General features: G+C 39.8%; 1 protein-coding gene across 2 annotated transcripts in view; it reads right to left on the bottom strand.

Moving 5' to 3' along the window:
- Positions 1–1,651: 1,651 nt before the first annotated feature.
- LPAR2 (lysophosphatidic acid receptor 2) overlaps positions 1,652–24,721 on the bottom strand; it is a 34,472-nt gene continuing 11,402 nt past the window's right edge. Inside the window, exons 2-4 of one of the 2 annotated variants that reach the window (XM_034419366.3) lie at positions 15,978–16,056; positions 14,757–15,508; positions 1,652–3,665 (exon numbers count right to left, since the gene is read on the bottom strand). In XM_034419366.3, coding sequence (XP_034275257.1) covers positions 3,364–3,665; positions 14,757–15,489 — 1,035 coding nt within the window. In that variant the 5' untranslated portion in view covers positions 15,490–15,508; positions 15,978–16,056 and the 3' untranslated portion in view covers positions 1,652–3,363. Of the gene's footprint in view, positions 3,666–14,756; positions 15,551–15,977; positions 16,057–24,721 lie in introns of both variants that reach the window. The other variant, XM_034419365.3, reaches the window with a different exon arrangement.

The following is a 24,721-nucleotide window of genomic DNA, read 5'->3' as shown; positions in this document are numbered from 1 at the left end:
AATGAACACTCCTATCCCAAGGCCAAAAGAGAGGTCTTTCCTTATAGGTCATCAACTACCTCTTGCTCTATCTCTGTCCCAACTTTATTCATTTCTAGGATGCCTCCTGGAGTGGCTTTAATTGTACAAATACCTTACATCACTCACAGAATTGTTAAACAAGCTTTTCTATGAGTAAATCCCTCCTCCCTATATTTTCCCCATCACTTCCTGGGGGTAAAAGTCATTAAAATAGGAACAATAGCAAGAGTGTGCAATGCCTTTTGACTGCGAGGAAACTTATATTTGGGGGTGCGATCTCATCCATCCGCTTCTCTTTTATCTACAAATGCATTGGCATTTTTGTACTAAGCAGGGCTGAGAGGACAGACTGAGTTTTAGAGCTCAGATGGAGCATGTTAAAGCTTCCCAGCTGCCTCTTTTTCAAATGTGATATATTGCATATTACTTCCTGTCTCCAAACAGTCCAACAACAAGGGACTTCATACTATGGGGAAATGCAAGAGATATGAAGGAAGAGGCTACAGAGAAAAGAAAGGAACAAGGCAGATGACCGTAACTGGTTCTAGGCTAGCTTTCCTTAATGTGTTGTCCAAATGTCGTCCACTTGTCATTCCCAACATCTACAGACAGCAACACAGGTGTAGACTGACTATATCCAGAAAGAAGCAGGTTAGGAAAAATTGTTCATGGCCATGAAAACTCTTGCAATTGCAAGTGCAAATCAAACTAGTGTTAAAGATATATGAACAGGTCAGATTCTTTTTCTGGTTAGCTGATAACCTTCTTCACTGCTTTCCTGAATTCAAAAGCCTCGCTCGAGGGAGGGGGATTTTTTAAAAACAAAAATAAGCTTCTTCCTGTACCAAAGGTGCTTTTTCAAGAGGCAACTGGACTTTCTGGTTTTTCTTTGAAGATGTTTCACTTCATCCAAGAAGCTTCTTCAGCTCTGAGTGGATGGTGGGTTATGGAAGGATTTATACTCCTTGCAGACAGCTGGTCATTTGCATTCCTTCCATTCCCCACCATCCAGTCAGAGCTGAAGAAGCTTCTTGGATAAGAAGCGAAATGTCTTCAAAGAAAAACCAGAAAGTCCAGTTGCCTCTTGAAAAAGCACCTTTGGGACAACCATGACCTGGATGACTGAGAATCTCCATAGACACTTCCGCCCATACTTAACAAAAGACCATATTATGTACAAATATAGCCTAACTGACTATTGTCAAAGGAAGAATGAAATTCTCCTTGGTTGTTTTAAAAGTTTGAATAATTCTATGGACAAATAGAGTGAGGGGTGATAGTGGGACTTTGAGTCAGATTATCACATTAAGCAATATAGAAGAAGAAGATAAAAAACAATGACCAAACAGCAAGATGCTGAAAGAGGAGTGAGCTCCAACTTGTAACTAAAGGAAAGGGATGAATATGGAAGGTCAGGAAAACTGATTTAAAACTCTCCCATTGTTTCTATCAGAATTAGAAACAGGAACACAGTTAAGCGAGTGCCACTGTTCACCCCTATCCCAGCAATGGAAATCCAGCAAACATCATCAATAGCTGGGACTAAAGCCATGTTTGCCATTGTAAGAGCAGTCTTTTTCTAAGCCCAAACCACTTTTCCCCTCCCAAAACACAACTCATTAAGCCAGTCTTATTTCTAAAACAAGGTTTAAGGCTGAAAGCCCAGTTAACTGTTTATTCATTTAAACCATGGTAAAAGTACAACATAGCATAGTCTAAAGTCAGCCACTGTATCGTGGCACTGGGCGCTTTTTGAGAGTCAGTACATTGTTATAAATACAGAGATGTTAATTTCTTGGTCACTAAGATATACAGATTTCTTGTTTCAGATGGATGGGTCTTGTCAGAAACTCTGAGGTACTTTCTTTCAGGAATTTCAGTTTGGGAGATCTACCTCAAATAGCCAAGTCTAGATGGGAAAAATGTAGACCATCGCTAGATGGCAACAAAGTCATACAAAAAACTCTTTGCTGTCATCTTAATGATTATTTGGATTTTTTAAAGCCCAGATTTGGGACCCCTAACCTTAAGCCCTAGACCTCAACCAATGCCTGAGAGAAGAGGTCCTCCATTCTGTGACCACAGAGGAGTATCATATGGAACATCTGCCATGGAACATTTCAAGGCCCCAGAAGATGCTGTTTAACGATTTCCTAAACAGCACATGCTGCCACAGCTAATCTCTGGGAAATGACAACCCCGTGAACAGATACAATCTGTATGGACACTGCACCTGAATATCAAGAATACAGACATAAATTTCTTCCAGAGAGTAGGAAATGTGAGCATAATCAACCATGGCTGGAAAGGTTACCTGAAATATTAAATTGTGCTTTAGTGGTTACCTAAACTGTATCACAACACCTTTGAGCATCACATGGTATGTTAAAAAGTGGTCTTTATGCATTGAATTATTTCATGCATCTGTTGTGCTATCAGATCCGAGTTAGTATAATTCTTCTCACTGCCTATAATTTACCTTGGAGTTAGGTAAAGCTGGTACTGTGTTCTTAATTTCAAATCTCCCTGAGTTATACAGATGGGGTGGGGGTGGGGAAATAAACGTTTAGCAGAAAAGCTTGTTCAGTTTGCAACAAATTCTTAAGGGTACAGTACAGAAAACAGAGTACAGGTTTTGCATCTTCAGAGAGAAGCCATGCTAACATAAAAGCGAGCAGCAGCTGAAGAAAGCCAGGAGAAAGATTCTTTATCCTTCACAGAAGTATTTCAGAGATGTGTTTTGATACGCCGGAAGATACAAACCCTCAACTAAATCGACACAGCGGTTAAAAAGAGCAGTTCACAAGAATGCATACACATGTACCTCCGTATTTTAGTTCCACCAGTTTGTAAAGTTTGTCCAAATATTTGTGTTTAAGAAGCAAATAACGTTTATCTTAAGGGGCCACCCATGGTTTGTTAGATAAGAGATACAGCAAGCTTTGCTTGTTAGCCTGTGGAACGAGAAAAAGAAACCCTTTAAAAAGCTGTGGTGGAAACCAATTCTGAACTGGTTCTCAATGCAACAGTGTTTAATGTGTCTCTCAAGCCTGTAACAGGCCAAATGCACTAATTCCATAGCTCAGTTGACTGACAGTCACTGTATTCCAGACATGATTCAACAAGAGTTTTGGTACAACAGCTTCTGCTAGGTCACACACCCCGTTGCAGCGTGGAGCTATAGATCAAGAATGCAGCCCTCTATCCCCCCAAGCAGTCCACAGGTAATAAAACTGTCCAAGCCTTGTAGGCCTTGTTTACCAGCTTCGTACAAAAGGGCCACCCGCAGATCAAAACCAACAGCTTCAGATAATCATCAGAGAGCAACCTGAAACTGCAAAGTTAAAGCGTGGAGTCCATCACTGGATGCCCATTCTGAGACAGGATCCGATGCTCTATGGTGCTAGATTTCATTGAGGCAGGGGAGTACTTTGGCATCCTGCGGCAGGCAAAGCAAAGGATCTTCCGGAAGGTGCTTCGCATCTCATTGTCCCGGTAGGAGTAGATGATGGCATTGATGAGTGAGTTGATCTCTGCCAGCAACAGGAAGTATTTCTCCACTGCCAACACATTGCAACTCTTGCAACCGAGGCCGTCCAGCAGAAGAACCACCTGCCCTGGCGTCCAGCAAATCACAAAGGCACCTAAGACAAGAGAGAGGAATCCATGAAAAAAAAAAAAAGAAATCCACAGCAATTCACAAGGCTTTAAGCAGTTGCACATTCGCCAAGGAGAGAGAGGTGAAGTGGAAGATACTGCTGCCAACTTGTTCTAAATGCTAAAGATGTATTGCTAACTACAGTATATTACCTGATTCATGGCTTTCCCAGTCAGATATATATATAGATAGATATTATAGCTTCAATACTGGATGGGGACTCTGGAAATTCCAGTCACAGCATATCAGGAAAGACTAGGTTAGACTTTTGCCAGAAAGGAGGGAGAGACTAGCTGGAGGCTAAGATTTAGGCCTGGACCCAAGGAGGCAGAGTCTCCCTTCAAAGGAAGGAAGAATGTATATTCTGGCACTTCCACCTATTATCTTTCCAAAACAGACAACCAAAAATGATTTAAAAGACTATCACATATAGGCTTTTTAATTATTTCTGGATTTTTAAAAAATCCTGCCTTTATTATTTGTATAAATAGCTCAAGGCAACGAATATAGCTAATACTCACTCTTTCCTCCTCTTATTTTCCTCACAACAATAATCCTGTGAGGTGAGTTGGGTTGAGAGTGACTGGCTCAAAGTCACCCAGCCAGCTTTCATGCCAAAGTAGGGCTAGAATTCACAGTCTCCTGGTACCTTAACCACTAGACAGAACTGCCTCTAATTTGATTTAGTTTAGATTAGAAAGGAGGTAGATGATGGAAGAAAGTGATGCAACATGACGGCCAGGGAAAACATGGGCAGGAAACATTTTCTCTTTCTCTCATACTAGTGGAACGTGAAACCCATTCTCTCTTCTTGAGAAAATTCAGAATCAATACAAAAAAGCTTTCTTCTCAATTTCTGATGAAACCACGGAATTCAGAGCTATAGCCATCAATTTAGAAAGTGATTTCTAAAAAGTAAAGGGGGACCGCAGAGGCAATGAGTGCACCGTTGAAAGACCTGAAAAAACAGGTTAGGGACAGATCTTCATGGAGAAAACTATGTGGTTGCTCAGTGTCACAAATGAATTGATGGCACATAATCAATGAATGAAATCAATCAAAATTTATGTTAGACTATCAAGAGCTAGTGGCTGTTATATACTATTTCCAGAATCAGTGCAGGACAGTCTTAAATATCTACTACTAGGGAGCAATAGCTAAAGTTGGTTATTACTTTTCCATAACGTATACAAAAGTTTAAGAGAGAATGCTGGATAACATAGGCATATTGCACGATCCATCGGGGCTCTTAGTATGTTCCAGTGGTGAAATGTACAATTTGTTACTACCGGTTCTGTGGGCATGGCTTGGTGGATGTGTGTGTGAAATATGACTGAGTGGGCGTGGTGAACTTTTTTTTTTTTTTTTTACTTTAAAAAGCATTTTTTCTACAACCTCTTCGGCTGAAGAGGTTGTAAAAAAAAATGCTTTTAAAGCTTCTGATGATCCCAGCTGACTTGCCTGGCCGGCTGAAGCTTTTTTTTTAAAGCCTCTGACGATCCCAGCTGACTTGCCTGATTGGCAGACACTTTTTTTCCTTTTAAAAACATTTTTTCTATAACCTCTTCAGCTGAAGAGGTTGTAGAAAAAATGCTTTTAAAAACCTCTGATGATCCCAGCTGAGCTGCGTGATCATCAGAGGCTTTTTTTTTCCTTTTAAAACCATTTTTTCAGCCAGAGGTTGTAGAAAAAATGCTTTTAAAAATTAAAAAAAAAGCCTCTGATGATTGCGCTGCTCAGCTGGGCAATGGGGGGGGGGGGGGGCAGGGATTTTTGCTACCGGTTCTCCGAACCACCTGCCTCCATCCCTACCGGATCCGGTCTGAACCGGGAGCATTTCACCCCTGGTATGTTCCCATAATGCAAATCAAAACTATGTTTATTAATCACATCTTCTGGTTGCCTGCTTGTTTTGCTATAAGGAGAGAAACATTTTATGTTACTATTTTATTAAGGAACCTTATATGGCCACCAAACTCTTGGTGACTCCTGGTGGCATACACTTCATGAGTGTGTCAGGGTGCAGCCCCGATTCCTTTCCATGTACACATTTTGTTGGATTCATGAACGCTAATAAAATCTATGAAGAGATATAATTTTAAAATAGAGTTGTATCTAGAGGAACTGTTTAACACTTGGCAGCACTCTAGATATGTCGAAAGCCAAATGGCTCTAGCTTTAAACATTCTTCTGGGACATGAGAGGACAACCAGAGGTTTATGGGCTGAATGTGACTGGCCTCCTCAGCTTCTTCCTCCTTGACCTTGGATAGGATGAGCAATAAGGATTTTGAGCAGTTAATTCAGAGTTCACAAATAGCAATAGCCCTCAGATTTATATACAGCTTCACAGTGCTTTACAGCCCTGTCTAAGAGGCTTACAGTCAGCATATTGCCCCCAACCATCTGGGTCCTCATTTAGACTGTACGATTCAGAATTTAGACACAATAACTGATATGCAGCAAAAAGAATTTTAGCAAAACTATTAAGTTTATATGAAATATTAGAAATGGCAGGGTACATAATGTTTTACTGCTGGTATATTATTTCAGTTGCTAAAATGGACATTTTCTAAACAAAAAAGGTTGCAAAATCGAGTCGGTCACATGGACAGGCTCCATTACAGTTGTATGCCAAAAAAAAGCGATAGTTTTTTTTTTAAATGAAGGAATTCAATTTTCCCTCTTTTATCTTCACATGCTCTCAACTCCTTTTTTAGAAAAGCATATTGAACCGAACATTGCGTGGGATTGAATAATACAGCTATACATCCCTGTTCATTCCTCTATTCCTGCTGTTCCCATCAACAGCTTCACATTCATTATTCAACTGAACCCTACATACCTAGAATGACCTTGTCCCAGTGGTGAAATCCAATTTTTTTTTACTACCGGTTCTGTGGCCATGGTTTGATGGGCGTGGTGTGTCATGGTGGGCGTGGCAGGGGAAGGATACTGCAAAATTTCCATTCCTACCCCATTCCAGGGGAAGAATACTGCAAAATCCCCATTCGCTCTCCACTCCTGGGGAAAGGATATTGCAAAATCTCCATTCCCACCCCACTCTGGGGCCAGCCAGAGGTGGTATTTGCTGGTTCTCCGAACTACTCAAAATTTCCGCTACCGGTTCTCAGAACTGCTCAAAATTTCCACTACTGGTTCTCCATATCCTGTCAGAACCTGCTGGATTTCACTCCTGCCTTGTCCCTAATGCTATAAGCTATAAATCACTCATTTCACAAAGCCACCCTGTCTGCTTCAATTTCATCTGCTTTCCAAAGGGAGCCCACTCAGGAGCCACCTTTCCAGAGCTATCAAGCAGTTTTAAAAGGCAGTTGAGCGTACCTATAAGACATAGATTAGAGTGATCCGGCCTTTGGCTTTTGAAAAATTCTGGTTTTCCCAAAGCTATTGTGGAAACATGTTTACCTTATTTATTAATTAGGTTTATATCCAGCCCCAATCATAAGATATAAGACACCTTACAATAATAAAACAAAATAATCCAGCAAAAATATCTTATAAATATTTTAAAACAAAAGAGACCCCAAAATCCCTCTAGAAAAGCTTTCTATTTTTCCCCCAGAAGGCAGATAGTATCTACGGGCTGACATCTCACAAGAAGACATTCCAGGGGCTCTGCTCCACCAAAGAAAAATGCTTCTAAGCTACCCCTTAAGGGAGCAAAAGGAGCAAAAGGAGCAAAACCCCAAGCATTAATCAGCACCCACAGACAGGAGGTGATTTCCCCCCATTGAACAAATTTTTATAAACTCTTTATTGGTATAAGCATCATACAAAGTTATGGAGGGCTTTAAACAATTACAGGTTGTCCTTGACTTACAACCAGTGACCATTCGAAGTCAGTGAAAAAAGTCACTTACGGACCACTGCAGCATCCCCCGCCGTCACGTGATCAGAATTTGGACATTACACAACCAGTATATATTTATGATGGTTGCAGTGTCCCAGGGTCATGTGATTACTATTTGCGACCTTCCCAGATGACCTTCACTAAGCAAAATCAATAGAGGAGCTGGATTCACTTAACAACTATGTGATTCGCTTAACAATCCTGGCAAGAAAGGTTGTAAAATTGGACATGACTCTCTTTACAATCACCTCGCTTAGCAACAGAAATTCTGGTATCAGTTGTGGTTGCCAATCGGTGCCTATCTGTAAAAGAGATGCTCTGACTGAATTACGGAATGCCTCCTAGAAAGTTTTTATCTAGCTGCACTTTGGGGAAGACCTGGGACTTTCAAGAAGACCAAGGAGTCCCAAAGGAAGGACACTAGTGGAGAAGACAGACCCACTTGCTGAAAAACTCTTAGATTCAGTTTGTTCTGGAAACACTTCAGTATCTATCCTTCAATTTGTGACAGCATTGTATCCTGGTCATGTTTTTAATTATTAAAATCCATATACAATTTATTTACTACTTATTAATAGGATAATACAACTGAAAACAATCTTACTGAGTTCAGGAAGATCATTGGCAGATATGAACTGCCAATTCACTTAAGCAAAAAGTAATCTTGGAGAACTCCAAAGCTAGATATTTTAAAGCTTCCTTAGCCGTACAACTCGAGCCTAGCAAAGCAAGAAAAAAGAATTTTTTTCCTTCTTCACTAGTTTATTGGAGGTTGAGAAACCTTTTAAGCCAGATTCAAGGCTGCCATAAATTTCTCACCAAACTGGGATGAAGATGAACATAGTAGAGTTTTCAGCCAATGGGGTCTATGATTTTCTATCCATTGGTCTTGAAGGCTCCCAAGTCCAAGATGGGATGGACTCTTCTCTCCAAGCAGGAGTATTTTCTTTCCAACCTTGCCAGGGAAAATATGAGAAACCGAGGAACTGAATGATACCTGTACACGAAACCTCAGATAGGATTACAGCCTGCAGGAATTATATCCAATGAGCTCGTCTCAACTAGTCTTATTATGAACTATGTGGTTATTTCATTGTCCTTTACTCTTAAAAAATACTGTATACTATTTTTTTTTCCCAAAGGAAATTGCTCTTGTTACCATAAGGTAGAACTGAGCCCTTTTGGGAGGAGTTCACTTTTGAATATTTCCTATTATAAAGATTCTACATCCAAGAAGAAAGTGTCAGGAAGTTTGAATAGAACCTACACTTGCAGAAATAATAATAAAAAAGGATCTTATATTATTATTATAATAATTATTATAATTTATTTTGTATACCGCCCTTTTCCCGAAGGACTCGGGGCGGTGAACAGCCAGCAAATAAAATACAGAAAATACAAAAATTAAAAGAATATTAAAAACCAATTAAATTAATTTGGCCCACAGTTAAAACATCCCCATATTAAAAAACCCATAATTTAGCAATTTAAAATTAAAGCAACTTAAAAAAATATGGTCAGGTCTGCCCAGCTTGATGGAACATATATGGAATAGGTCAGTTTGGTGTAGTGGTTAAAGCACCATACTAGAAACTGGGAGACCATCAGTGGTGGGTTGCCCCTAGTTTGCACTGGTTCTATCGAACCGGTAGTAAAACCAGGGGGAGGCTCCGCCCACTGACCCTGACGTCATCAAAACGCTTCTGTGCATGCGCAGAAGAGGGCTCGCGTGCAGCCCCGCTGCAAACCGGTAGTAAAGGTAAGTAGAACCCACCCCTGGAGACCATGTGTTCTAGTCGTGCCTTAGGCCCCTGATTGGCCTTGGGTCATTCACTTTTCTCAGCACTAGAAAGGAAGCAATGACAAACCACTTCTGAAAAGCCTTGCCAAGGAAATTGCAGGGACTTTTGCAGTGCTAGTAGTTATTTTCCGACATTCTTATCAAGATAAAGGTTTTTTCCCGTCAAATATCCTAGTTGTTTATGAAATATAGCCTTGAGCAATCACTTGTGGAATAAATCCTGCTGACAACCATGCAACCTTTAGAAGGTTAGATGGACATCATCTATCAATCCATTCTGTAGCATTGTAGGCATCGGGAAGGGACTTGGTCTGGATGATCACAGGAGGTCACTACTGAAAAACCACAACCAGAGTCAAATCAGTAGTGGGTTTCAAATCCCGGCACTACAAGTTCACTATTGGGAGCGTGTGGGTGCGTGCACTTGCTTTGTGAGTGGTGTGGCACTTCTGTGCATGCGCACAAGGTTCTGCACATGCGCAGAGTGTTTTTGATGACGTCTGGGCGGGTGGGCGGAGCCTCCCACTGCCGCTGCTACTGATTCGCCCGAACCGGGGTGAACCGGTAGCAGCCCACCGAGTCAAACCCTTATGACCTACTTTTAGTCTAAGACTTTTTCCCAGTAACCTTATAAAAATTTTTAAAAAATTTAAACTGTGAAAAGTTTCACCTGCCAATTTCTGTACAAGCTGCTACAAAAACTGAAAAGAACAAAAACAAAAGGAAATCCCAGACTACTGACACCTTTTCTCACTGTTCCTATCTCCCTCTCTACAGGGTTAACTTCGCAAGAAAAAAAATTCAATTTGGTATTTAATCCCACCGCTAAACAAGGCTAAACAACATGCTTACAAAAATGTCTCATAAATGTAATAGCCTATGAAACTACAAGGCATTCTTCATCTTGTCTATTTCAAAATAAATAAACCAAAGTATAATTTTTTTTAAAAATGTGAACAGCATGGGCATTTTCCAAAGAAAAAAATTGCTCCTCGTGAAGAAGACCTGTTTATTTATTTAAACACCTTTGCATAGTTGCCCATCTCACACAGTGATTCCGCTGGTTGATATTGGGATACCCCTCTCCATGTATAAAAAGTAGATCAAGCTGTTATTGAAGACATAGAATATTGCACCTTTTAAAAACTGTGGTATCAGCATACAGTATATGTACTTACACAAGAAATCCAAACATACACAAAAATGACTGCTCTTGCTAACCTATTTTTAGGTATTTCATTCGGTTGACTTTTGTCTTCAAGGCACCCTCTATTTTGACACAATGCTAAATTATATTTTAGTGCTCATGTTTTAGAAGAGTCCTCACTATCCTCTCTGTTGATGCAGCTGCAATGACTTCAGAAGTGCTGCTTTTAACTAAGCACAATTTACTATTATGTACAAAATGAAAAATATGGTTAATTTTAATCATGGTTTATTGAAATAATCCAATCTGAACCTATCATAAAATGAATTTAACTTAGTATACCATTGTTAAGTGGTCACAATTTAGGGATCAAAATAAAGACAATTAATTATTGTGAACGCTTATGGAAATACTTTCACATAACACAAATTCTGCCATGCCCCATTCATAATCTGCTCTACTGTAAATCAAGTAGAGTGGAGGCTTCTATCTACCCCCACAACTGCAATTCATTTCTGCAGATAATATACTGGATGAAGAAGGCACATAATTTTGCCTGTTCTTCAACAAAGCACAGTATTTTTTGTACACCACCATACCATGACTGAATTCGTATATCACACTAAACCAGGGTTGCTCAGCACACTAATTCAGAAACCACCGTTAAATAAAAATGGCTTATATAAAACAAAAAATAAAAAATTCTCAGCATCTGTGCATGTAAACCTAACTTTTTGGCTTCTTCTAAATGTCATTCTTCCTTTATTGTCTAGTTCATTATTTAGCTATTCTTTAACAACAGTAAATATTATGGATCATACATTCTAGGGGAAATTTTCATTTACTTCTTGATTTTATTTATTGGTGGCAGTATGGTCTAATAAGGCAAAACTATCAAGGCCTAAATATACAGTAGATGGCACTAAGTAAGAACAGCAATAAAGCAAAACCACAGACATTCAGATCTGAAAGCAACTTCTTGCATGATGGGGCAGATAATAGGGCCAACAACTGTTATTGTAGCCATCACAGCAGAGGTGAAATGCTCCCGGTTTGGACCGGATCACCTGATCCGGTAGCAATGGAAGTGGGTAGTTCGGAGAACCGGTAGCAAAAATCCCTGCCCCCCCCCCCCCATTGCCCACTGAGCCACTAATTTTTAAAAGCATTTTTTCTACAACCTCTTTGGCCGAAAAAATGTTTTTAAAAGGAAAAAAAAAGCCTCTGATGATTGCGCGGCTCAGCTAGGATCATCAGAGGCTTTTAAAAAAAGGAAAGAAAGCCTCTGCCGATCAGGCAAGTCCGTTGGGATCATCAGAGGCTTTAAAAGCATTTTTTTAACAACCTCTTCAGCCGAAGAGGTTGTAGAAAAAATGGTTTTAAAAGAAAAGAAAAAAAATTGGCCACGCCCACTCAGTCATATTACCCATCCACCCCACCAAGCCACGCCCACAGAACCGGTAGTAACAAATTTTACATTTCACCACCGCATCACAGCTACTGCCACTTGGATAAATGGGCTTGATATCAAGGGACAATCTGGAGCCGCACAACTAGCATATACTGGCTGGCCTCACCTTAAAAATTCAGTTCCTCTTTGAAATACCTCTTTGAATGTCTCTGAAGCTGGCAGCAGTAATGTGGCAGTCAGACTGACATGCACAAAGCCCATGCAAAGTATCATAGCTGGAGAGTTTGCAGTTGAGGAACAGTTTACTTAATAACCCCATTACAATTTATGAAATGAACTAGGACTGAAACTTTCAAACGTTAAAAGAATAATCAGCCAAAGCAAGCCCCAAAGCTGCCATACTCGGAAAACAATACAGATCTATTTTTTTTCTACTTCACATGCAGATTGTTAAGAAAAGCACATTCCTTCCTTCCTTCCTTCATCCATCCATAGCAAAAGAAAGAACAGTTCAGGTTTCCATTTGAGAAATGATGTTAATTTGCCCTCTGGTCTAGTCATGCATTCCTCCTTCATCCTCTCTCCCAGCAGGAACCTTGCCACACCTCCACATACGTCTACACAAAGCCAAGACAGCTCATCATAACAGAGGGAGCAACCCCCTGCATTCTTCTGGCTGTCTCTTAGTCCTCAGGGAATGATACAGCATGAGCAATTATCAGTTAGAATATGGCTCAGTTCCCTGTAACTTCAGCTAAGGCAAAACAGCCTCCTGCTGCTTTTCTTGTGCACGGCAGAATAATCCATTCAAATAACACAATGAAAGAAAGAAAAAATGTAACAGATTTACTGAAGTATAAAAGCTAGTTGTTCTGATTACTTCTAGCTTGGCTTTGACTCTCAAGTTATTTGTTCAAAAGATTCCAATAGCAACCATTTTTCAAAGAGCCTTGATGGGATTACATCTTTTAAATATGGAAGTTCTTGTTTCCGTCCCCAGTATTTCCATTTTTAAAAAATGAGGCAGTTGTGTTCTTATGTAGCTGTCTTCTGGCATTCCCAAAGCCATCATCATGTCTAGGATGACATGTGAAGAGAAAAAGCTAGCTCTGCTCGTATTAATGATATTCCAAACATCCTGTTCTCATAAAAAACAAACTCTGAAGGAGGAATATTTTTTATCTACTGATATGTTCCTTCTAAAACAAAAGAAGCTAACTGGCTGAATATAAGAACATTGTGTTATATAGAAGACATGGGCCTGGAAGGAGTTATTTAAGAACAGTGTGGAAAGCAAGAACATACAAGGTCAAGAATGCCATCTATGGAATTGAATACAAGAGCGAGTGATCGTTTAGAGAATTGCAAAAGTAATACACAAAGGTAGAATGAATAAATTGGGAGGAAGGAGACAACTGAAAAAATCAGTTAGAGGAAGCTGATGAAATTCTTAAGAGGTGACAAGAAGCAACAATGGTTTGTAGAGACACAAAGTTATGAAGACATAAAGTGAAGGGTGTTCCTAGGGGTAGTCCTCTTTCAACGACCATTCGTTCAGCAACTATTCAAACTTAACAACAGCACTGAAGAAGTGGAAGTTACAATAAGTCCTTGTACTTAGGGTCGTCACATTGTCCCATAACTCAGATTTGTGACCTTCCCTGCTGCCTTCTGACAAACAAAATCAAAGGAGAAGCTGGAAGAAAGTTGCAAATCACAGTCGTATGAGATCCTTACTTAATACCTACATAGGTAAAGGTAAAGGTTCCCCTTCCACATACGTGCTAGTTGTTCCCGACTCTAGGGGGTGCTCATCTCTGTTTCTAAACCGAGGAGCCAGAGCTGTCCGAAGACGTCTCCATGGTCATGTGGTCGGCATGACTAAATGCCAAAGGCGCACAGAACGCTGTTACCTTCCCACCAAAGGTGGTCCCTATTTTTCTACTTGCATTTTTACATGCTTTGAAACTGCTAGGTTGGCAGAAGCTGGGGCAAGTAACAGGAGCTCACTCCGTTACGTGGCACTAGGGATTCGAACCGCCAAACTGCCAACCTTTCTGATCGACAAGCTCAGCATCTTAGCCACTGAGCCACCGCATCCCCTACATAGGCAATGCTTAATGAGAGCAACAGGGACTGCTGGAATTGCCATCACTAAGCAACTCAGTCACATGGTCTTTTTGACATATGATTGTATCATTTAACAATGGAGTTTCCAGTCCCAATTAGCATTCTTAAGTGAGAATGACCTGTATAGGTAAAGGACTCTTTGCGGATTTTATTCTGCTAATCGTTGCCAATTATAGGGGGTGCTGCTCATCTCCATTTCAAGAGCCGTTGGGCCAGCTCTATCCAAAGATGTTTCTGCAGTCAACATGACATCATGTAGCATTGTTACCTTCCCACCAAAATGGTATCTATTTATCTATTCGTATTTGCATGCTTTTGAGCTGCTAGGTTGGTAAGAGCTAGGGCAAAGAGCTAGGGCAAGGACGGGAGCTCACTCCATCATGGGACACTCAGGTCTCTAACCCGGGCTGTTAGCTTTCCAACCGACAAGCCCAGCTTCTTAACCTTTGAGCCATCGTGCCGCCCGTTACCTGTATAAACTTAATTTAATTCCCTTTTCTTTTGTCTTTAATTCTTTTATTCAGTACCTCTTATACTTTTTTCTGTATTTCTCTACATTTTCTGTACTTCTACAAATGATGTTTATCCTAAAATGGAAATGTGTTGTGTATGTATGGATTCATATGTCTTGCTGAAGGAAAGAACAAGCATTTGCATGTGTTCATAAAGAAACTCTGATTGAAGGGAAACTGGAGATAAGAGTAATTTTACTTACTGAGGATAATGATGACGGTCTTGATGAGGTTGATCATAGTTTCCTTGTAGCGTGGGTGAAATGTGGTATGCTTAGACATCCGAGCCATCTTCCTCTTGACGTAGATGAATATGTGCGTGTAGACAACCACCATAATGAGGAAGATAAAGAGATTGGAAAGTGCCCAGAAGGTCAGATACCTGCGGCTGTAGAGAGGAGCCATCGTAGAGCAATCATTCAGCTGACACAAACAGTGCCAGCCATATGAAGGGATAAGACCCAGTAGCAGGGCTGTTACCCAAATGCAGCCAATGAGAATAATTACCCTCTGATTGGACATTTTGCTATGGAGCTGCATGGTGAAGATTGTCTGGTGACGCTCCACTGCAATGGCCAAAAGGTTGACTACTGAGGCAGTCAGGCTGGTGTCCAAGAGGCTCTGCCTGATAAACCAAGTCTTGAGAGAGAGCTTAGCTGTCCTTGGCCCAGTGTGAAACATCAGGAACATGTATGCAATCCCAGCAAAAAGATCAGCTGCAGCTAGATTCCCCAAGAGGTAATAGATAGGATAGTGGAATCGCTTGTTGATAACAATAGCTGTGATGACCAGCAAGTTGGTGAGCAGTACAATGATGCTGACTGTCAAGCCAAGGGCAACCACCAAAATATCTTTGGGTCTCCATTCATGGAATAGCTCTTTTCCACTGTTGTTATAGAAGAACTCCACTGTCATATTATAATAACACACAGTCATCTTTTCAAACAGTCAAGTCCTGATTGGGAGAGAGGGGGAAACGAAATGACACAATCTGAGCCTTTAAAGAGAGAACAGAAGATGGGGGGTGGGGGGAGAAAGAAATAAAGACTTTTGTTTACACAATCTTAACTTTTAAAGAGAGGATAAAAGACATCTCTAGCTAATGTCAAGTTTCTCTGCCCACATTGGACTTAATTTACTCGCCAATCTTCCACTCAAGAAAATCCCAACCGTTAAGTATTCCCATGATACAATTATTACCAAATGTCCCAATTCCCTGAAAACCAAAGATTTTCTCTTCTACCAATAGTTGAGAACGATTTTGAAGAGCACCCACATCATAAATATTATACCTCTTCCATGTACGTAAATTAGAGGAAGGAAATCCAATACTTTCCAGTTATGTATCTCCAATTAGCCAGGCTAATTGTAAAGTATGATGGGTGCTGTAGCCTAAAGGATTTGGAAAGTGCCAGGTTGCATACCTCTGCTCTGTCCAAGACTGGCTGTTGTTTACAAAAGCTTCTTATATGTCAGGACAAAAACAGCAACATTGCCGGTGACCTACAGAGAGCAAAAGAGAAAATAAAGAAGAGATTTTCCACATCAGGGTGATGTTAACAATATACTGCAGGTAGAAAACCACAAGTCTAATCGGTTAGAAGTCTTCAACCTTCTTAGATTTGGGACACATGTTCTAAAAAACCTAGAACCCATTGTTTCTTGTGATGCCCTTTTTTTTTTTTCCCTTTTCCCCTTTTCAAACCTTCTGGTTTCTGGAAAAGCAAGTAAAAGGAAATTAAGATGATGATTGTAATACTGTTCTGATCCAGCACAAGTGCTCAGTAAACAGACCAAAAAACTGAATGCTAGTTAATTAAGTTGTGCAACTTTTTGCCAGAGGTCATTCTTGCAAAAATGTAAAACTCAACCTTCCTATATAAGAGTACAAGGAAATGTGACAGTTAAATTCAGTCTCTTTTGTATTCTAATACATTATACAAGACCAAGTTTTAAAAATCTGTTTATACAGAATCATTAGTTCAGGAAGTTTATTGTTTGTGGTTTTACCATTATAATTATGCAGAAGAAAGAAATAGTTAAATATAGTTCATGCCACCCTTTTGCTGTCCATTTTCTCATTTAAATCTTCTCTGTGGACATAACCAGGTTTTTTAGCCTGCACACGTCTTGCACCAAAATCCAGTTATTTTTAAGGCCTGGAAACAATTTGATCTTTGGAAGAGGCAATGGAGTAAATTAGGTAAAAAGAAAGAGAGAATGGTAGTGGGTTTCATGTTGTTTCCTAAGAAAAAGTAATCGTGATAAGGGAGGAATTTAAGTAAAATAAATTAGCCCCTGAAAAAGATACTACTATGACTAATTATTATAACCATGCATAAATTAGCCAGCACATTTCCTACTTTATTTTGTAGTTGGTCTGGAATGGATTTGGTTGTATCCTACCTCTCCTAACAATAGTTGGATGATGCACTATATCTTATTCTGTTACTTATTTAATAATGGATGTAACAGAATTAAATTTTTATGGACGAACGTCTAATGGGGTATATGCATACCATGTTTATTACAATCCATTTAGTATTAGGTCAAGCAGTTACAAGCAGGAATACAAAATGTAAATACACACACATAAACACACATATATCTGTGTTCAGAATAAGCATTGCAGATTTAGTTAACTCCAGTTAGAAACTGGGTATGTGATAACATTTCCTATGCTTTGGCAGAGATGCACTGTAAATCTAAGAGGAGCAGAAGAACTGGTGGCGCGGCAGACTAAAGCACTGTTATTAACATCAGCTGCCTGCAATTACTGCAAGTTCAAATCTCACCAGACTCAAGGTTGACTCAGCCTTCCATCCTTTCTAAGGTAGGTAAAATGAGGACCCAGATTGTGGAGGCAATAAGCTGACTTTGTATAAAAATATACAAAAGTATGAAGGCTATTGCTTAACGCATTGTAAGCCGCCCTGAGTCTCCGGAGAAGGGCGGCATATAAATTAAATTTAAAAAAAAAACAAAAACTGGGCACAGTGGTGCCTTCTCTGCGTGCACGCGCGCGCATACACACACACACCAGAGGTGGGTTTCAGCAGGTTCTGACCAGTTCTGGAAAACAAGTAGCGGAAATTTTGAGTAGTTCGGAGAACCGGTAGTAAAAATTCTGACTGGCCCCTCCCCCACATATTTTCTGCCTCCCAAGTCCCAGCTGATTAGGAGGAAATGGGGATTTTGCAATAACATTCCCCTGGAGTGAGGTGGGAATGGATATTTAACAGTATCCTTCCCCTGCCACGCCCACCAAGCCACACCCACAGAATTGGTAGTAAAAAAATTTGAAACCCACCACTGACACACACACACATTTTAACACCAATTTGTTTTCTGTACTTTCTTAGCTATCAAGCGTTTTGCAACAGCTATAAGTAAGATTTCTTTCTTTCTCAAACTTTTCCAAGTCTGATGCTAGATCCTCAACAACCCTTTGCCCACATTAAAAGATTGGAGAAAGAGCACCATTTATATCAGCAAGATACTCTATATAATGCAGGCTACTGTGGATAACAGGCATTGGTGTGAGCAAACTCAGCTGCATACCCTTTTGCACTATACCTGCAAATTTAAGAGTTGACTATTGTAGGCTATAAAGAAAGCTGCTTGAACCAGGAAAGTAGTAGAAAACTTCTGAAATATGTCAGGTGGCACTTTTTTTAATTAATTATTTTTATTAAAGGTTCTAAACTGCCATGAACTACAGCTCATTATCAGATGCATAGAATGGCTAGACTAAGGCAAGGTTTAAATTAGGATTGCAATGGGAGGGAAAAGGGAGAGAAGAAGTTATATAGATACAGTTTACATGCATCTTTTCCAAGAAGGATTGCCAGTATCTTATCAATTAGCAATTATAATGGGTTAAAAGTCCACTGTACTTGTTAAGACCTTCTGAGATTGCCTGAAACCCTTTGATTTTGGGGTTAAGCAATTTAAGCAAAAATAAGCTCCATGGTGTTTTAAAGTCAGATAAAGGTTTGGTTTTTTTTGTCAGTCCCAAAAGGTGCTATCAAACTCCTCCTAACATGATCCTCTTACAATGTCACCTTCTGAAACAATCTCAGAAAAAGAAAAAAACAACTACCAGTTTCTACTCTGGGAATACAATGAAATTGCAGGATGTAAATGCCCAAAATATATCGATTTACAACTAAAAAGAAATACCTAATAGAAGTAGATGGGCCAAAATGGTAGAGATCAGAGAAACACTTGAACTGTAAACAGACCAGATGGCCTCTCTCAACACCCTTGTGCCTGTGATTAGCAGGCCCTGTTGGAAGGAAGGAAGGAAGGAAGGAAGGAAGGAAGGAAGGAAGGAAGGAAGGAAGGAAGGAAGGAAGGAGAGCTTACTGATATAGATTACAAAACTCATCTTTCTCAATGTAGAAATTAAATCAATTAGACCAACTATGCTGCATAGTGCAACTATGCAGCATTTCAGACTTGAAGACCAAAAGATACTTTGAAATGCACTGAAGTACTCACATAGTACATACTACTTAAATTTCCTTAAAGCAGCTACTTCTTTCATAAGATGCATGGCTGTTCTCTGCAGCTACAGCATGATCCTGGGGAAAAACGCATTTAAACTGTTGCAGTGAAGTCCTATACGGGCACCCCCATACTTTCCAAAGGAGTTTTTAGCATTCTACAATAATGAAAATGTATGCCTTATTTAGTAATATCTGATAGACACACAAAACAACTCCAAACCCATTGTTATTGCTTTCAAAAAGAGAAAAACTAGTGCAGACTAATATAAAGTAAGACAAGAAAAAAAGAAATCAAAGAGAAAGTTAAAATTGCAAGTGGGGGTTGGGATGGAGACAAAATAGAGCTTTTGATCTTCTTTACAGCAATTGTTGTCCAATTATAAATTTATGTCTTACTCTATGGTTGCAACATAACTCTTTTCTTTCTATAATCTATTCTGTCTAATAACCAAAACCGTAAACTTTGCCTAAATATCTAATCTGTAGTTAGAGGGAATCAACTAGACAAAGTGTTTTCCAGTTTAGGCCAAAATGTTCAGATTTGAAGTAGTAGTGGAGAAGCGCATGAATAGAAGGATGTGGTTTGCAAAAATGAGAAGCTGATAGGAGATGAGGAATAACGGGGAGTATCACACTAGCCTTCACTTCATCCACCAAGTTTTGCTGAAGATGCAGAACCCTTGGGATAAGACAGAAGCCAAGCTGGGGTGGGGGAAATGCCCATATCTGATAAGAAACCCTTCCTCAGAAATATTTCCTCCCTAAACTTGGTATGTAGGAGATGGAGATGCTAAAAGATTTTCTGCAACCACAGCTGCTCTGACTCAGAAAATGTCAAAAAATAATGCTGCGAGTTTTGTTTATCATTCTGTAACGAAACTGCCATTCCAATACATTTTCATGTATTTCCAGCTGCAACCGCTACCCTTTTACTGGCACTCATTACAAGTTAGTAACTCCCAAGTCAGATGCCTGTTAAAAGTCTCAAAGGGTGAAAAATATGCAAATGGAATGCTGCAATTGCAAAAAACAAAACTAGGTATAAGGTTTTGGCCAGAGTTCTCCTTGGTTAAGAATGTTGACAACTGTAGTCTTAATTTCAGGCTGGACAAAACTAGCTAAGTGTAATTGCTAAGTAGTTCTAGAAAACCTACAACCGAGTTTATGCTGCTTGCTAAGCCAACATTTGTATAACCATGATTTATTGAACAAAGTAGCTTGCTGGATTGATATACTGAACTAAAACAGAACCAGACAAAGGATCACGATCATGATCCAGATCCATGACCCTGAACATTCCATTTCCAGATTTTGTCTTTAAAAAAGGGAAGTACTGAATTATGAGCATCTAATCCAGCGCTGTCAAACTTATTTCACGCCCACGCCCAGTTTAGCGAAGGGGAAAAAATCCCGATATGTCACATGATGCCATCGTGATGCCATGAGTTTGACACCCCAGATCTAATCCGATAATTTCATATTGGCCTAGATTACTAGGTAAATCAAGGATCTCAGGATGTAGAGTCCGTAATTTTGTCACGCTGGTTAGTTAGGGGAACTAAGTAGAATCAACCACAAGTTGTCCTCAATTTGCAACCACAATTGAGCCCAACATTTATGTTGCTAAGTGAGATATTTGGTAAGTGAGTTTTGCCCCATTTATGACCTTTTTTTTGCCACAGTTGTTAAGTGAATCACTGTTAACTTAGTAACCCCGGTTATTAAGTGAATCTGGCTTCCCCACTGACTTTGTCAGAAGGTCAAAAAAGATGATCACATGATCTCGGGACACTGCAACCATCACAAATATGAGTCCTCTGCATTTTGATCACGTGACCATGGGGATGTTGCATTGGTCGTGTGAAAAATGATCATGAGTCACTTTTTTCAGTGATGTAACTTGGAACCATCGTTAAATGAATTGTTGTAAGTTGAGGACTACCTAATTGCTCAGAAGTTATGATTTAAATCTTGAGTTAAGCCTTGGTGGTCCATGGCCACAAAAGGTATTTAAAGGGGGTGCGTGGTGAAGAAAAGGTTGAGAACCACTTTACTAGGGGAAACTGTGAACTTGTTTGAGCCAATAAGACTACAGTAGAACCTCTGGTCACGGATTTTTTTTTTTTTAATTTGATTTATATGCCGCCCTTCTCCAGAGATTCAGGGTGGCTTACAATGCGTTAAGCAATAGCCTTCATACTTTTGTATATTTATACAAAGTCAGCTTATTGGCCCCACAAACTGGGTCCTCAATTTACCTACCTTAGAAAGGATGGAAGGCTGAGTCAACCTTGAGCCTGGTGAGATTTGAACTTGCAGTAATTGCAGGCAGCAGGTGTAAGTAGATGTTAATAACAGTGCTTTAGTCTGCTGAGCCACCAGAGCTCAGAATTCTTCTGACCACGACCAAATCGGGTTCCGACCAAAAAATTCACAAAATTTTAAAATCTGGTCACGAACACATACTCGGGTGGCGATCAAACACAGCTTCAGCAGATTTCCCATTCCGCACCATTTTTTTTGGTAAGCACCAAATTTCCTGTTGTTTGGTTAGGGTTCAGGTCACGACCAAATCAGGTTGCGACCAAAGTTATGGAACAAATTATGGTCGTGACCAGAGGTTCTAATGTATGGCAGAAGTGAAACTTGAGCCCTGCACTTTCAGTTTTGCACTTATAATAATCTATATATTTCTGGACAGTCAAAATAGTTAACTTAAATTGAAACCAGCATGCAATGTTCTCCAATGATACCTTTGTGGGGAGGAAAATTAAAAGATTTAATCCAGTTGCACAGAAGAATGCCTGAGTTAAGCATCTCATTTCCGTCTTCCATTTGTTTACATGCTATGTTATTTCACAATTTTACAAAATATATTTTCATAGCCTGATTAGTTCATCCAGAGCTCAGACAACTCAGCAAGGGCAAAGCCAGATGCCAAGGGAGAATTTGAATAAACAGATTCTGGGATGACTTTGGGGATGACTCCTATTACCCAATATGATTGTATCATCGTCCTGGGCAAAGGAAAGAAATTGCAATTACAGGTAGTCTTCAACTTACAACTGTTCAAAGTTACACCACCACTGAAAAAAGTGACTTGTGATCATTTTTCACACTTGCTACCATTGCAGTATCCTCATGGTTCACGGGATCAAAATTTGTAAAAAAATTTTTTTTTTAAATTTATTTTATATACAAACAAACATTTAATACATCATCCCTTCCGTGCGACACCTCAGTGTTTTCTCTGTGACTTTTTTGTTTTGTTTTGTTTCTTCTGTCTTCATTTTCACCAAATCTATTACAACATTTCTCCAAAAGTACACTATTCTAATTATACCATTTTCTTACATAGCTATTAATGTCCTTGTCTGTATTTCTTTTCTAACCAATGGTAGAATTGATCCCATATCTTAAAGTATTCTGAATCCTTGACAACTGGCATGTATTTATGTCATGTGATCTTCTGACAAGCAAAGTCAACAAGGAAGCCAGATTCAGTTAACATCTGTGTTACTAACTTAACTGCACTGATTCACTTAACAACTGTGCTAAGAAAGGTCATAAAATGGAGCAAAACCCACTTGTTGTCTTGCTTAGCAATGGAAATTCTGGAATCCATTGTGGTCGTGTGATCCAAAGAAAAACATTGTGGTTTAATGTAATGTGTGAACCCAGCAAGTGGATGTTTCAGTTAAATCGCTGATTAAACCCAGGAATCTGAAACTTCAATCAATATTTCGGATTGATTGGTCCTCATCAGTTAGAAGAAAGCAAATACTTAGCCTCTACAGGGAGGGAATATATGGTAAGGGTGTGGCTAACTGATGAGGACCAATCAGTCCAAAATAGATCTATATTAGATCCCTCTCTCTCTCTCTCTCTCTCTCTCTCTCTCTCTCTCCCTCCCTCCCTCCCTCTCCCTCTCTCCCTCCCTCTGTCTCTGTCTCTGTCTCTGTCTCTCTCTGTCTCTCTGTGTCTCTCTCTCTCTTGGAATGATAGCATCATAATCCTTTTCCAGGAACTGATAGAGCTGAAGTTCTCCCATATTAATATTTTAAACTCTTCTATCCACTTAATATCATTTTGAAATTAGTTTTATGTTTGCCTTTGTCTTATCTATACTTGATAGCAAATACTCAACAAGTCTTTGAATCTCTATTATAAAGCAAAGAATAGATTTTATGTGAGTTTCTGGTAATATCTCACTCTTTATATTTCTTTCAATCAGGCTATACATGGGGTCAGGACTGATGGATGCCAAAAAGGATTAAATGGGGATCTGTGACTAAGTATGGAAGAAGGACATCATCTGGATTTCCTTTTGTTTTGTGTTACTGAGGATCATCTTCAGAGGACCTTTGAGGTTTCAGAAATGGATTTGTGTTACAATGATTAATAGCAAAACCATTTGTTATAGGCAGAGGTGATGTTCAGTTTATAGGTGTGGTGGAGTCCAGTAGTGTTTCATTCTGTGATCAGAACGTTTAATTTGTAAACAATATAAATTATATCTCCAGAGAAAAAAGAGCTGGTAGAGGTTTTGCTCTTAGACATTTAGGGGATTCTTGGATGTCATCCTTGATTTCTTCAAGGTTTCACAAACCTCCTAAGTCTACATCATGGCCCCCCAGGTTGAGAACTACTCTGCCCTAGAGGAAGTATAATGAACAGGCTATAATGTGAAAAGTGCAACAGGATTCTCACCAGGTGTGCTATTCAGCAGGTTCTGACAGGTTCTGGTAGTGGAAATTTTGAGCAGTTTAGAGAACCAGCAACGGAAATTTTGAGTAGTTCGGAGAACCGGCAAATACCACCTCTGGCTGGCCCCAGAGTGGGGTGGGAATGGGTATTTTTCAATATCCTTCCCCCAGGAGTGGGGCGGGAATGGGGATTTTGCAGTATCCTTCCCCTGCCACGCCCACCAAGCCACACTCACAGAACCGGTAGTAAAAAAAAATTGAATTCCACCACTTATTCTGTGATTGCATCTGAATGGTATCAGCGACATCAAACGCCTCAAGACCATTTCCATAGCCATTTACACATTTTATTGATCCCCAGGAAACCTTCCCCCCCCCCCTTTATCTCCATATAAAATGAGATTTTCAGAGTTAAATTCTGGCAAATAAAGCTGTTAAAATTGACAAGGACATAGTGTAGGTTGACAATTCCACCCCGCAAAATTCCCCCCCGGGTGCAAAATCAGTGTACGAATGGCATGCCACATGTAGTGTCATATGTATGTGTCCCCAAAATTTAACTTTAACCCAGAGGAAACATTTTAACATAATAATGCAGGGCAGTGCCTATAGAAGCCATCATTGCTGGCCAAATGACATTAGCTGCTCTTTCTCTCCAGCCCTGTCCTGGGATATCAGCTGATGCCAAACCTGAAACCCAAGGAGATATGTTTCCAAAATAGTATACCACAACCCAGATCTCAGTGCCATCTCACCCAAGACACGAGGGAGGGCCTATTGCAAGCAGGCTTGCCCTAATCTAGAGAACAAGGACAGTAACAATCCAGATTAGGGCCCTTAACTAACAAATCTGCTGCCTTTTCATGTCCCCCAAGAGACAGCTTCTCAGCAGGCATCTCACTCTGATTAAAGGGAAGAAAGCTCCTATAATGCATCTTATTCACTTCTTGT

This window comes from Pantherophis guttatus, chromosome 2 (assembly GCF_059756535.1).
Source record: "Pantherophis guttatus breed Tessera chromosome 2, ASM5975653v1, whole genome shotgun sequence".
Lineage (NCBI taxonomy): Eukaryota > Metazoa > Chordata > Lepidosauria > Squamata > Colubridae > Pantherophis > Pantherophis guttatus.
The sequence above is the reverse complement of the archived record's forward strand: the minus strand, read 5'-3'. Positions and strand labels throughout refer to the sequence as shown.